We start from the raw sequence: 12,994 nt of genomic DNA, 5'->3' as shown, positions 1-12,994 counted from the left end.
TGGATGCAGGATATGGTCTCCATTCAGCAGGCTTCCTGATTCCCACGCGCGACGGCGGAGGGACGGAGTTGAGGTCGGGAGCAGCAGGACAGCAGTCGGAGGGGTCGGAAGGCTAGTGAACGGCGAAGTCGAAGTGTCGCGGTGTGGCATGCCGTCGAGAGGTTGCGCATGCACGACGAGGCAGCGGGCAGCAGCCAATGGCGGCGGGGGCTGGACGAGTGTGATGATCTGGTGTGAGCCGGTCAAGGCGCAATTTACCCACGCAGCAGACAGCAGACATGGACAGCAAGACGTTTGCGTTCGTCGCCTTTTGGCCCCCATGTGCGGGCGGCGCTGTGGAGGCACTCGAGGGGACGGGCTGGACGCCCCATTCACCCTCGCAGCCTTCGGACGAGAGCCGACGCGTGATGATAGCGACGCTCGCAACAAGTCGACGCATGCGGGAGGGCATACGCACGCCGCACGCAGGGACGGAGATAATGACAGACCCGGCGCCGCGAGGTTCAGTGACGCCCCGACCGCGACAGCGACAGGCCCCAGGGTCATAGGGCTGTCTGTGATGTGCACTGCGCCAGGTGCCAGGGTAGCAAGGTTGGTGGGGACGCGACAGGGAACCGCCGCGACGACATGGGACGACGACACCGCTCTCCGCTAGGGAGCTTTCGTTTCAATACACCAGCGCCCGACGCTTCCGTGCCCTCAGCTGCCTGTCTGCCCGTCCCTCACTGGCCCGCTGCCATGCTGCGCTAGCGCCCATACTAAATTTACAAGACCGCAGTCGGTCAAAGTACACCGGCCAGGGTTGCTCCAAATCGTACCAAATTGAGAAATGCTCAAGCGGCCATCGCGTAGCCCAGGGTGCATGCGAGAGGCCTGAAGCTGGGGACCAACACTAGCCAGTCTGTGCTCCACAAGAACGACTGCGGACGCAACATGGACCGCGAGATAAATATACTGTCATCCCCGACTGCCAGACTGAGCCTCTCTTCATCCCACTGATAACAAGACATCCCGCTCCACTGCTTCTCCTTGCATCTTCATTCCTTTGACTGCAAATGCTCCCCACCTCCAACATCACCATGCACAGACACGCTGCCTACCCATATGCCGCCCCGGCGCCCACTACCACCAGATACTCGGGCACCTCCTCAGCCTTCTCTGCTTCGGCAAACCCCAACGAGGACTGGACCAAGATCTCAGACCTCGCTGAACGCAGGCGGATACAGAACCGCATTGCCCAGCGCAACTACCGCAAGAAGCTCAAGAAGAGGCTCGAAGACCTTGTAAGTTCTTGTGCTACCGTACCTCGTACTGCTCGGAACGCCATACTAATCGGGTTGCAGGAGCGTCGTGCTGCCTCGAGCTCAGCTTCACCTGAGCAGAAGCCTGCCGAGCTGCAGCCACCACAGCGATCCCCGCGCCAGGAGTTTCCCTCTCCGTCGTCTTCGGAATCCTCCTACACCACCCCGCCTGCCGAGGATCGGGGCATGTTCTCGCATCAGTACACGCGCCAGCTTTCCACCAGCCCACCTCCCTTCTCCGTAGCGTCGTATTCGTCGGCATACCCAGCCCCAGATGCAGTCGCCTACTCAATGCCGTACTCCACCTCGCCCTACCACACAATACCCACCACCCTCACACCGGAGATGCCAAGCTACACCTACCTGCCGCCACCCCACTCGTCCGCCTACTCCACTGGCCTGCCTAGCCTGGTGCCCAGCATGAAGAACGAGTACTACAGCGACGAGGAGATGAGCCCTTTCGGCGTCGGCTACGCGGCCATTTGCGGAAACGAGATCCAACCACCACATTCGTACGCAGACTCAGTAAGGCTCCCCACTCGCCAGCCCTACTACGCATGAACGTCCAACTCTTGCACTCACCGCTGCTGCCTCGACGAGCCACCGCTGACCGCCGCCGGTAGAAGACACTGTCTTTCGACTACCCGACGACGCCCGACTCCATGCCCCGAACACCTCCGCTGCCCCTTCTCTACTCCATGTGAGCAGGCGGCGGCGGTGCGCGGGCCATGATTTCTCTTCTCTCGGGACGCTGTCTCTTTCTTCTGTGTTTATAGTCTTCTTGTTCTGCATTTCAGCGATTGGTCGTGTTAGCAAAGGTCCCTCGCTTGACCACGGAGATTTGGAGTTTGGCGTTTCCCATCTCTTCACAGAGACTGTTCTATTATGACTGGGACGAAGCTCGCCATGATACGTAGCCCCAGTGCCAGTGCGAGCCTGTGGTTGGATCATACAGCAATGAATATCCTTATCCACTCTATCCTATTTTGACATGCAAATGACTGTGAGATGGTGCGATTAATGCGACATGAGCGTGAGATGTGCAGTGGTGATGCGTCGCATGTCGTGACTGCGCGAAGAAAGTGACCCGAGCGGTGAGATCATAGCTCTTTCCGCGCGCGCTCCGCCAAGCCTGTCGCGACGCGTCGTGCCTTCCACTCCCGCGTGGCCAACGTCAGCGACAAAAACCCAATTGCGACCACAACCACCCCCTTTCATGGCTCCCATCAAGCGCTCCCGTGTAGACAAGGCGCGACAGTATCTCGCGGGCGGCGCAGTATTCCGCGAAGACTCCGACGACGAGCTTGGCTACGAAGACCACCCCTGGGAATGGATCTACGACAACAATGGCATCGACGATGCGCAGCCTGAGCAGACTGCCTCGCCAAGAAAGAGAAAGGCTGCGCCCACACCGCTAGCAAAGCGCATAGTCGGTGCGCGCATGGGCAGCTTCAAGTGCAAAGTGGGAGATGCCGTGCTGCTCAAGGCAGAGGGCAACCAGGCATGGGTCGGCATCATCTGCGACTTCCACGAGGACCCGGACGAGAACGAGAAGATGGCCAAGTTCCTCTGGTTCTCCTCCGAGAAGGAAATTCGCAACCAGAGCAAAAAGCGTTCCGACTTTCTTCCCGTAAGTCCCTCGGCCTTTTGCGAAATTATGCCCTCTGACATTCAATAGAACGAACTTTACATCTCTGCCGCATTCGACGACAACCCGCTAGCCTCGATCAACGGCACTGCCAAGGTCTACTCTCTGGAACGTTTCCAGGAGTTGTATCCTGCAGGCGTCAAGAAGAACTCCAAAGACTATGGCAAGGTCTTCGTCTGCCGGAGAGGCTGCAACACGCGCACGACCACATATACACCAGAGTTCAAATGGGAGGACGTATACAGCGATGCCAAGGACATCCGATCGCTGGTCGATCTTGTGGAGGCTCAGACAAAGGCCACTAGGAGAACTGCCGGTCGTCCTAAGAAACATCAGCAGCCCGACTTGGACCAGTTCGTGATCCCTGACTCGGACGATGATGACTTGCCAAAGACTCCACGGAAGCGCCGGAAAATTAATGAAGCGACCACCCCCACATCGACTAGGAAAAGCCCGGCTGCGCGCAAATTCCTTACTCCAACGCACAAGAGGATAGTCATCAAGAAGCAGTTGGAGTTCACACCGCTTGGCACGCGTGTACTTGACCCTTCGGCCCTAAACTCACCATTCCAGATCGCGCGGAATCAACTCCATGTTTCCTCGGTACCTGCCGCACTCCCTTGTCGTGAGGAAGAGTTCTCCACCGTCTATAGTCATTTGGACGCGGCCATTACGGACGGCTCGGGCTCATGCATCTACATCTCGGGCACACCTGGCACAGGCAAAACGGCAACTGTGCGAGAGGTCGTCGCCCAACTGCAAGCCTCAGTTCAAGCCGAAGAGTTGGACGATTTCATATTTGTTGAGATCAATGGCATGAAGGTCACTGATCCCCACCAATCATACTCGCTGCTCTGGCAGGCACTGCGCGGCGACCGAGTGAGTCCGTCACATGCACTGGAGCTACTGGAACGCGAGTTCTCCACTCCCAGCCCGCGCAGGGTTCCCTGCGTGGTCCTCATGGACGAGCTTGACCAGCTCGTCACGAAAAACCAGTCTGTCATGTACAACTTCTTCAACTGGCCTGGCCTGCGGCACAGCAGGTTAATTGTCCTCGCCGTAGCGAACACTATGGATCTGCCAGAGAGAACGTTGAGCAATAAGATCAGCAGTCGCCTAGGTATGTCCCAGCTAGCATAGCGATCCTTCAGGAACGCGCCCCACGCGTTTGGCGTTTCGATCCCTCCTCAATATGCTACAATATCAGAGGGAGACGACGAGGTCTCCCAACGATCTGCGTATCAATTTGATGTTATCGGTGCGACTTATATCGCCGGGTACGTCCGTTATTTTCCTGGCGAGAGGCTAACACGCATCTTCTAGGCTTGACGCGCATCACTTTCCCAGGCTATACACATGACCAACTGATGCAAATTATCCAGTCCCGGCTCGAAGGTGTACCTGGCAATATTGTGCACCCTGACGCCGTTCAGTTTGCTGCACGCAAGGTAGCAGCTGTTAGCGGTGATGCGCGACGCGCGTTAGACATCTGCAGACGAGCCGTGGAAATCGCCGAAGCGGAAACGATATCGCAGGACCGGGACGATGAGGCGCAGCCAGGTACCCCGAGTAGGACCGGTCGGGGTGACAAAGCAAAGCAGCTCCAAGACTCTCGGTCAAATAAAGGTACCGGAGATCCGGATCATCGGTCCAAAGATCGGGCGGGGCGGAAAGGTATAGTTACTATGGCGACGATCAAGCAGGCAATCAACGAGGCTACGAGTAGCCCCCTGCAACAGGCGCTGCGGGCTCTACCGTTGGCGTCCAAGGTGTTCCTTGCGGCCCTCTTGGCAAGGATCCGCAGGTCGGGCATTGGCGAAGCGATCCTTGGAGACGTTGTCGATGAAGCCAAACGGTTGGGGCTCATGAGTCAGTTACTGCCTGTGCACGATTACATTCTCGCCCCTGAGAAGGACGACAGAAGCGAAATGATGAACGGCGCAGTAATGCAGCCTTCTACGCCGTCGAAGCATAGAGACGTTGCTACTAATCTTGGCTCGAAGGAAACGAACAACAAGGCAGCAAGAGCACTCGGTCTCGCACTCGCAGCCACCGAGCTCGCAGAAGCAGGCATCATAGGCGTAGAGGCCCGACATGGCGAGCGAGTAGGCCGTGTCCGGCTTGGCGTTGGTGAAGACGAAGTGCGGCTTGCACTTGGAGACGACGAGACTGTTCATGGCCTAGGTTTCGGAGCGTGATGCATTCGTAACCCCTCGTTCCACGCTCCATCATTGCATTTCTAGAAGGTTGGTGCGCGTCGACGGCATTTGCCGCACATTCACACATATCCAATATCCAACAATCTGTATACCCTTTAGCGACCGCATAATATACCCCTCATGGCCTGACGCCCGATTCTGCCCTTCCAATTGTATCTGCGACGTGTGCGACCGGCAGCGAATCAATGATGCAGCCGAGATGCATATGCGTGAATGGGAAGCTGTGCCACAAGATCTACCGGTCAACGTTACGACGCCGGGCCGCCGACCGGGATCTTTCAACGAATAACGTCGCCGTCCATCACTTTAGCCGTCCTCACCAACCTGCTTCCAGGCCACGAGCTGTGTTGCGTGGCGTGGCGTGATGGAACTTCTCCGTTTCGTCTCGTCTCGTCTCAAGGAAGAAAGGAAGCAAGGTAGCATGAGGAGATTTCGCCATGCACCCGCCCCACGCCTACGTCGTTGTATAATCCAACGAACGCGAAATGCACAGTGTGGGCGTGGGCGTGGACCTGGCCCATGACATAACACAGCATAACATGAAGGTGATAAGTCGCCATGGTATTGATACACCTGACATATACCCCCAGCGCCTCATTCACCCACCACACCTCCCACCAACTCGTGTCCTCGCGTCTAGATTCCATCTGCCTTCTTTTCTTCGCGAACCTCAAAACCTGCTGTGCTATGCATTGTGGCGCTCCCTCGCCTGAGATCTCGATCGCGCATCTGCTTCTCAGCCTGCCTACACGATCAAGTCCGTCCGCGTGAGTTGGGGGCTTGACACTTGGCTACTTTGCTGGCCGCATACACGGTCTTCGTTCGCCCATTGCACCTGCATTTTGGATACGAGAGCGGGAGTTGGCGCGATTGGTCGGAGGTGCGTTGCGGGTAGATGGATGGTGTGGACGGCGAGGTTCCTACGTACATGTATGTACCATTGCCCTGGCCCCGGCCCTTGGCTCTTGGGGCTGAAGAGACGGCGAGGCAGGTGATTCGATTCGACGTGGTTCGTCACGCCATGAGAACCTGCAGCGTGGGTTTTGCATATACGTACATATTCCTAGCTGGCCGGAGTGTTGGGCCCAGGGGCGTATGTTTCGTGCATTAGTCACGTTCAGACGAACAAGCTGGCGTCTTTCTCGAATGCGAAGTGCGAAGTTGGTGGTGAGTTTATGCCGTGCCTCAGGTGGGGGATGTACGCCACATGTTCACAGTAGAGAGAGAAAGATTGTGGCATGTGTATTGAAAATAAGGCGTGGTGCAATCTAGAAGGAATGGATGCTGGTGCGGTGTTACATGATATCTCGTTTCGAAGATGGGGTTCGTGTAACGTGTTACTCGGGTCTTGTTCCGTTTGCGGTATATGGGCTTTGGATGTGAGGGAGAGGCATATGTTTAGTCTTCTTATGTCTTCTACTCGCTTGTCGCGAATGAAGTGGACGACTGTCAGGTCTGTGGTGCCTCCGTCCTTGTACATCCGGATGCCGTTTCCTTTGCCGATAAAAGGCCATAACGCCACGCCATGATTGACATTGTTTCCTGTAATGTCCAGATCGAACCCTAGGTCGACATCCTGACTTGGAGCCGTAGTGTGGTTGTGCAGGTCCAGCCGCGGTATGATTGCATCTATCTTCTTCTCGTCCTCTATGTTCACTTTGAGGAGACCGCATCCTTTTGCGATCTCGTTCTTATCGACCGGATACATACATGACAGCTGTGTGGCGTAGACGATCTTATTGTCTCTTCTGTGCATGATCTGGAAGTTCTCTCCAGGCCCGTCGTTGATGGCATGTCCTGCGGTTGCGGCATACAAATCTTGTCCAGATTTCTTGAACGCGCCGATCGTACCAACAAAGTCATGGATGTCAGGGTACCAGGATGGCTCACATTTCTCGTTGTATTCTACAAAGACTTTAGGTATTATCAGGAATGATATCTGGCTAGACGTATACATGATCTCAGAATCTACGAAGTAGTCAACTTTTGATAGTATGTATGCAGCAAACGCGATCGAGACTCTAGCTATCCCTAGCGAGAGGTTGTTCAATTGTCTCATCTACCTAATCACTAACACACTGTATCTTCGCTCGTACGGTAACGCACCGCGGGTTTCCAACTTTAAAACAAACAACATTCCAGCGTCTCCGTCGTCCTGAGAAGTCTACTCGGTAACCTCCAAGTGTGGAAGCCACTCCGTTACCATGGCGTCTAGCTTCTGCGCGTCCTCCTCATCCTCATCCGGCACAATCTCATCGTCTTCAATCTCATAGTCATGGCACTGAAGCCATGTTGGAAGCTCCTCCGCCCCCTGCGTGCGATATATCGTCATCCTTTGGCCGTCCCAAGATTTGGACCGAAGGGTGGTTGAATGCCTCCAGTACCCATATCGTCTCAATACCTTCAAGAGACATACATATACCGTCTCGCAGATGTGTTGTTCTCGGACCCAGTCTTGCGTACCAGCCCAAGAACCGCTGTCCAGATCGTAGAGTGCCGCTTCTGCTTCGTTTATAGCCTCGGGTGTGTTTCTCTCATTGCGATCAAATGTCCAGTGCTCTATCGCTGAGCGGAAATCGTCATTTGTCCATTCTTTCACTTTGGGAAATCTTGTTGGGTTCCAGTTGCGAGCGAATTGTTCTGCAGTCTCGTGTTCATCTTCGAGGCTTTTGTCTTCTTGTTTGGGTGCGGAAGGAAAGGTACATACGCATCCAGACCGATGGCGTATGTAGCTCTGCTGATGGTGCGGAGGTGGCTCAGATTTGATGACCTGGCCTATCATACCTGGGGCAGTCGCCGCTCTCTTGTAGTGTTCATAAAGCTGCTTATGGTATGACTTGGCCGTGAATTGAGCTTGAAGTGTCGTCATCTTATCAGTTGGTCGTTCGTTGTCGGAAGGCATCTTTGGGTATGGCTTGTTTATGTTGTGTTTACGGGAAACTTTTAGATCTTTTGCTTTGGGGTTGAAATATAACTTCTAATGCTTGAGGGCACGCCTTATATATGCGCAGCTTTACTTCTGTGTTACTCAAATAATTCGCTTACTTTTCTGGTCGGTTGGACTATGGATATGTGCGGTAGCGAACCATGGTCGAGAACCTGAGGCTACGCGAGCCCCCCAAGTCAGACTCACTCACACTCGATTAATGTCATGAGAATTGGTTCAACTTTTACTTAACTGGCGGCTCGGCTTCTACACCGATAATCAACATGCTCCACACGCCTCAAATCTGGCGTGCAAGTCCGCCGCCTTATCGGAGAACAATCGACCGTGGCTCCGAATAATCCTCTGCTTCCGGGTACCACTCTTTCGACTGCTACCATGATGTTAGGGATCCCATCACTGTTATTTTTGACCGCCTTTGTACTTACTTCCGTCGTCACCTCAAGTCTTACTCTCTTGATTACCACCAGTCCGACCCTCAAATACTCGCCCCGCTCTATATCCGTACCAATGATTGCCACACCCAAAGCCGGCGCAACGATCAAAGCCTTACAAGCCTCATATGTCTCAACGTCAAAGAGAATGCGCGCATCATGGTAGCTCCGATCGCGCATCTGCACCCTACATAACCGATACGGACTTTTCCCTGTCGCTGCATGTTTCCCGATAGAAGTAACGTCGTTCACTGGCCCACTGATCCGCGCCCACCCATCTCTCAACTCACCAAGCGGATTCAGCCCTTTGGGAGTGACGGTGCATTCTTTGAAGTTGGCACAGAAGGTTCGTATAGAGGTATTCATACCCATAGTAAGATCACCTAACCCGTAATCCACGGGTCCTTCCCCGGACATGAACGACCAAGACGGTGCCGTCCAAACTTCAGACCGTTTGAAAGGCGCGACGTCATGTCTAGGGACCCACAGGAGCCACTTGAGGAAGTTCCGCCGCCAGAGTCCTGCGGCGGGGATGTCGCCAGTCATGCGCTGTAAGACGGTCATGACGCCTGAGATGGCCGGGAATTTGTCTTTCGGGTATGTAATACCGCGGGAGGTATAGTCAAGAACCAGTTGGAACCACGCATCTTTGCCAAGGGCAGCTCCGATGGGTAGGCGTATGCTGGGTACGACGGCGTCGAGGGTGTAGAGGTGAGTCCAGCCTTTTCTACGCTCCTCGTGCGAGATGCCGTCGGGACAGCGCCAGAACATGTTGGCGCTGCCGAAATGAAGGGAGCGGGATGGCAAGAGTTGTTCTTGGAGGACCCAGGCTCGTGTTTCGAGGGGATCGCTTGGTAGTGCCTGGTTTTTGTTAGCAAGGAGACGACGGCATCTTGGGGGGTGGAGCCTACGTAGTTACGGGTCTGTTGGGCGACGAGATATACCTCTAGCTTCCCTTCGCTGTCGTGAATCTCGATACGTTCAGTCATTGGCATTTTTCGTATTCCTAGGAAGCCTGCTCCGCAATGTGAAGCGTTGGATGCAGCGATGTTGATGTATGATCTGGAGTAGATGTCGGCCATAACAGCCGATTCTTTTTCCCAGTCTGCTGTGTCATCTTGTACTAATAGTAAGAGTACAAGCGTTAGTATAAGTACTGTGTACATAGGAGTTGGTTCATACCAATTGCCAAGCAGTCAATCCATACGTACCGTAGGTCGAGAGATCGAACCACCATAGCAGCATCTTGAAGCGTCTTAGGAAGATCTTGAAAGTCGATGCTGCTCTTTCGCATTGAAAGCGTCTCTGTGGTAGTCGTGAACGGCAACCCATTTCCCCAACAATAGCTCAGCGTTGCATACTTTCCTTTCTGGCCAGCAGTAGTCTCGACTAGCTTACATTCGGTTTGAGAAAACAGTTCTGGCCACTGCTTCATATTTTCGGCTAGAGCGTTGGAACTGGGCATGTCATCGAGATCCAGCACTCTTGTAGGCAACAGCGAGTCTTGCTGGATCGCAGAACATCTCTCATGTCGGGTATTACATTCGTCAAACCAAGCCCTGGATTGCTTCAAAGGGGTGGGATCAAGCGTATTCTCCAACTTCACCGGCTTGAAGAGATTCGGAGCTGGAGTGTCTGTGTCCATAAGCCTTCGTCTACCGGACTAAGCAAAATCTGCGACTCAAACATACCAAATCTATTTCGAAACTCCACAGCAGTAGCTTCATTTATGCCCTTGTCTAGAAAGAGATCCAACTTTGTGCCGTATGTTTCAGATTCGGAAATATGCAGCCATGCTGGAGTGACTTCTATATCCAGTTCCTGTGCGACTCGTTTGTAAATCGGCCGTGTTTCCAGATCGTGCATGAGCATGCTGCATATTATGCAGTGGAGTGCGCTTTTCCTCAATAGCGGTAAGGTGGTTTGGCGTCTGTCGCACTTCCACGTCTCGCTGTTGTGACCCCAGGGTATGCCATTGTCGTCGGTCCAAGAGCTCTTTTTCCAGCCTGGAGGTTGGTCGCCGCGGGCGAGCGCGCGAAAAGGTATAGAGCTACAAGTAGTGCAGAGTGACATAACCAGTGTATATAAAATAATCAGAGTAGGATGGCAATGATGAAATGTGATGTGAGATGTCAGGTGTGATGGGTGGGACGTACCTGCCTGCTTATAGTCAGCCTGCAGGTGCCCTAGCCTCACGTGTCTTAGTACATGGGACTGCTCCCCACAACCAACTCTGCCTTTCTAGAAACACTTTTCATGGAGTACTGTGATTGAATGCAATGGCACTGAATTCTCTCATGTTTTATCTATCCATCTCGTCATCATCGAAATCCATCACCCTCTCATTCCATCCACCACCTAATACCCAACCCCACCCCCCTCAGTCGGCAAATCAAACCACGCGTAATTCCCACCCGTACAAGTTTCCCTCAAATAAGCCCAAGCCTTAGGCCTCTGCCTCTGTTCCAACTCCGGATCCAGTCTAAGCGCCATCTTATACGCCGCCGTCTGCCCGCTACTATCAACCGGATCAACGTAATCAGGGATATCGCCAAAGTCCTTCTTCTGCAAGCGCTGTTCCCACGTAATGCCGACGGTGCCGCCGTCGACAAAGGCAAAAGGCGTGTTGTCGACGTAGTGCAGTTGGATGCCGAGGCCGTACATGACGGTTGGGAACCATTTGTAGGCGTTGTAGGCGATGAAGTTTGGGACGGAGGAGACGGGGACGACGAGTTTGGAGTGGAAGAGTGGGGTGGCGGTGATTTCGGTGGCTTTGTCTTTACCTTTGCCTTCGTACTGGTCTTTGGTCTGGTTGTCGAGGCGGGAAGTGAGTTTCATGAGTGTGATGAGGGTGTTGAGTTCGGGGCAGCCGCCGTAGAGGTACTGGGGGTGTTTCTTCAGCGACGACATATGCTGGCCAACGGGACCGGTCAGCTGCTTCTCGTAGACGTCTGCTTCCTTGATGTACTGATTCATGCGGCGCAGGATGCTGGGCGACATGGACTCCTTGCGGTTGTCGATCTGGAACCGGACGTGGCGGACCATGTGGAAACGGCCCAGGTACACGAGGCGGTCGAAATACGTTGATGTATCGTAACCGATGGAGAAGGTGTTCGTGGAGTAGAACATGGGAAGTGACTCCTCACGGACTTGCTTGCTGACACGGGTGATACCGAGAAGATCGCTGGTAGCGAAGTGGTGTTCTGCGTTGTCGTCGTGGAACTGAATGACTTGGTCGTCGGTATAATCGCACAGATGAGGCCTGATGGGCCGGTCTGTATCGAGCGCGAGCGCATAGATGCGCTGACGTAGCTCCACAGAAAGGTCCATGAACTTGTGGAACTTTGGCTTTAACATCCCGCACCTGCCGGTGGTATGACGTTCGGAGTGACACTGGTGACAGAGTTTGCAGTCCATGTTGCGGATACCCTTTTCTGCCATGCAAGTGAGGCAGTGAGTGGGCGTGCGATATCTAGGCAGACGAGGCCGCACCGGAACGTTGGAGGTGATAGTAGGTGGTTTTATCGCGCGTTTTGCCTTGGGCTTTGATGGTCCTGGAGTGGGATCATTGATTGGTGGAGCTGGCGGAAGGATTTGGTTGAAGGAAGATACGAAGGAAGATACACGGAGAGAAGCCGCAAGATTGCTGTCGTCTTCGTCTCCCAATGCTCGAATATCGCCTTCAGAACGCGGTGCGCGTAGACGACGACGTGTATAGGCGGTGGATGCCTGGAAGTCACTCAAGCCAGTAACCGATCCCGACGAAAGAGGAGCGTGATTCGAATATGGTGGTCCACGATGACTGTACATGTATAGATCGGCTGCACAAATTAGCTGTTGATCCTCACCAGAAAATCAATGGGGTCCTCTTACCTTGGTTCCTCCAGTCAGGACCCGCTTGCCGACCATTCGATTGCCCTGACTCACCAGACGTCGGCCCACCAGTACCAAATCCCGAGCCTGCTTCGATCGCTTTCTGAAAGTCCTCATCATATTTATAATCGAAGTATTCCTGGCCACAGCGGTCGCACAGAGTCCGCTCGTCTCCATCCTCCTCACGAGGGACAGGCTTCATGCAGCAAGACATGGGCGGTAGAACGAGATTTCCATTGACCACCAGGTCAGTAGGAGGAAGGAGTGGTGCCAGAGATGATTGCGCGGGTGCGTAAGCAAAGTTCTGCGCGTACACCGCACCACACCCAACGCAGACCCAATCACCGTCGTCCATGGTCCAGTGCTTAGAATCTGGACAGCATTTCGGGGATTCACCTATGATGGGATGTGGGCGGCCTGCTTGCTCGTTGACCTCGAAGCCATTCTGTGTTGGGCGAATGTCGGCGCCAGACTCCTTCATGGCCAAAGCTAGGTGTAAGGCCTCGGGGCTGCAATCGTTCGGCCAGAAATCACTCCAAAAGTTATCGTTCGCTTCGTAGTCGTCGTCGTTCATT

General features: G+C 54.1%; 4 protein-coding genes across 4 annotated transcripts; 2 read left to right on the top strand and 2 right to left on the bottom strand.

The window, feature by feature from the left end:
- Window positions 1-1,055: 1,055 nt before the first annotated feature.
- J4E93_007787 (uncharacterized protein) lies at window positions 1,056-1,862 on the top strand (the record flags this gene model as incomplete). Its single annotated transcript, XM_049345691.1, has 2 exons — window positions 1,056-1,283; window positions 1,344-1,862. 2 exons carry the CDS (start codon window positions 1,056-1,058, stop codon window positions 1,860-1,862), a joined length of 747 nt encoding a protein of 248 aa, XP_049197218.1.
- Window positions 1,863-2,517: 655 nt separating this feature from the next.
- J4E93_007786 (uncharacterized protein) lies at window positions 2,518-5,147 on the top strand (the record flags this gene model as incomplete). Its single annotated transcript, XM_049345690.1, has 3 exons — window positions 2,518-2,931; window positions 2,980-4,069; window positions 4,273-5,147. The coding sequence occupies 3 exons, from the start codon at window positions 2,518-2,520 to the stop codon at window positions 5,145-5,147; spliced, it is 2,379 nt and encodes a 792-aa protein (XP_049197217.1).
- A 3,406-nt stretch (window positions 5,148-8,553) lies between these two features.
- J4E93_007785 (uncharacterized protein) lies at window positions 8,554-9,981 on the bottom strand (the record flags this gene model as incomplete). Its single annotated transcript, XM_049345689.1, has 4 exons — window positions 8,554-8,608; window positions 9,034-9,407; window positions 9,458-9,669; window positions 9,729-9,981. 4 exons carry the CDS (start codon window positions 9,979-9,981, stop codon window positions 8,554-8,556), a joined length of 894 nt encoding a protein of 297 aa, XP_049197216.1.
- A 923-nt stretch (window positions 9,982-10,904) lies between these two features.
- On the bottom strand, window positions 10,905-12,993 carry J4E93_007784 (uncharacterized protein; the record flags this gene model as incomplete). The annotated part of the gene is made up of 2 exons (XM_049345688.1): window positions 10,905-12,226; window positions 12,420-12,993. The coding sequence occupies 2 exons, from the start codon at window positions 12,991-12,993 to the stop codon at window positions 10,905-10,907; spliced, it is 1,896 nt and encodes a 631-aa protein (XP_049197215.1).
- Between the last annotated feature and the right edge of the window lies 1 nt (window position 12,994).

Source organism: Alternaria ventricosa (assembly GCF_023758065.1).
Source record: "Alternaria ventricosa strain BMP 2768 chromosome Unknown scaffold_14, whole genome shotgun sequence".
Taxonomy (NCBI): Eukaryota; Fungi; Ascomycota; class Dothideomycetes; order Pleosporales; family Pleosporaceae; genus Alternaria; species Alternaria ventricosa.
Note: the sequence above shows the minus strand (reverse complement) of the source record. Positions and strands in the feature narration are given on the sequence as shown.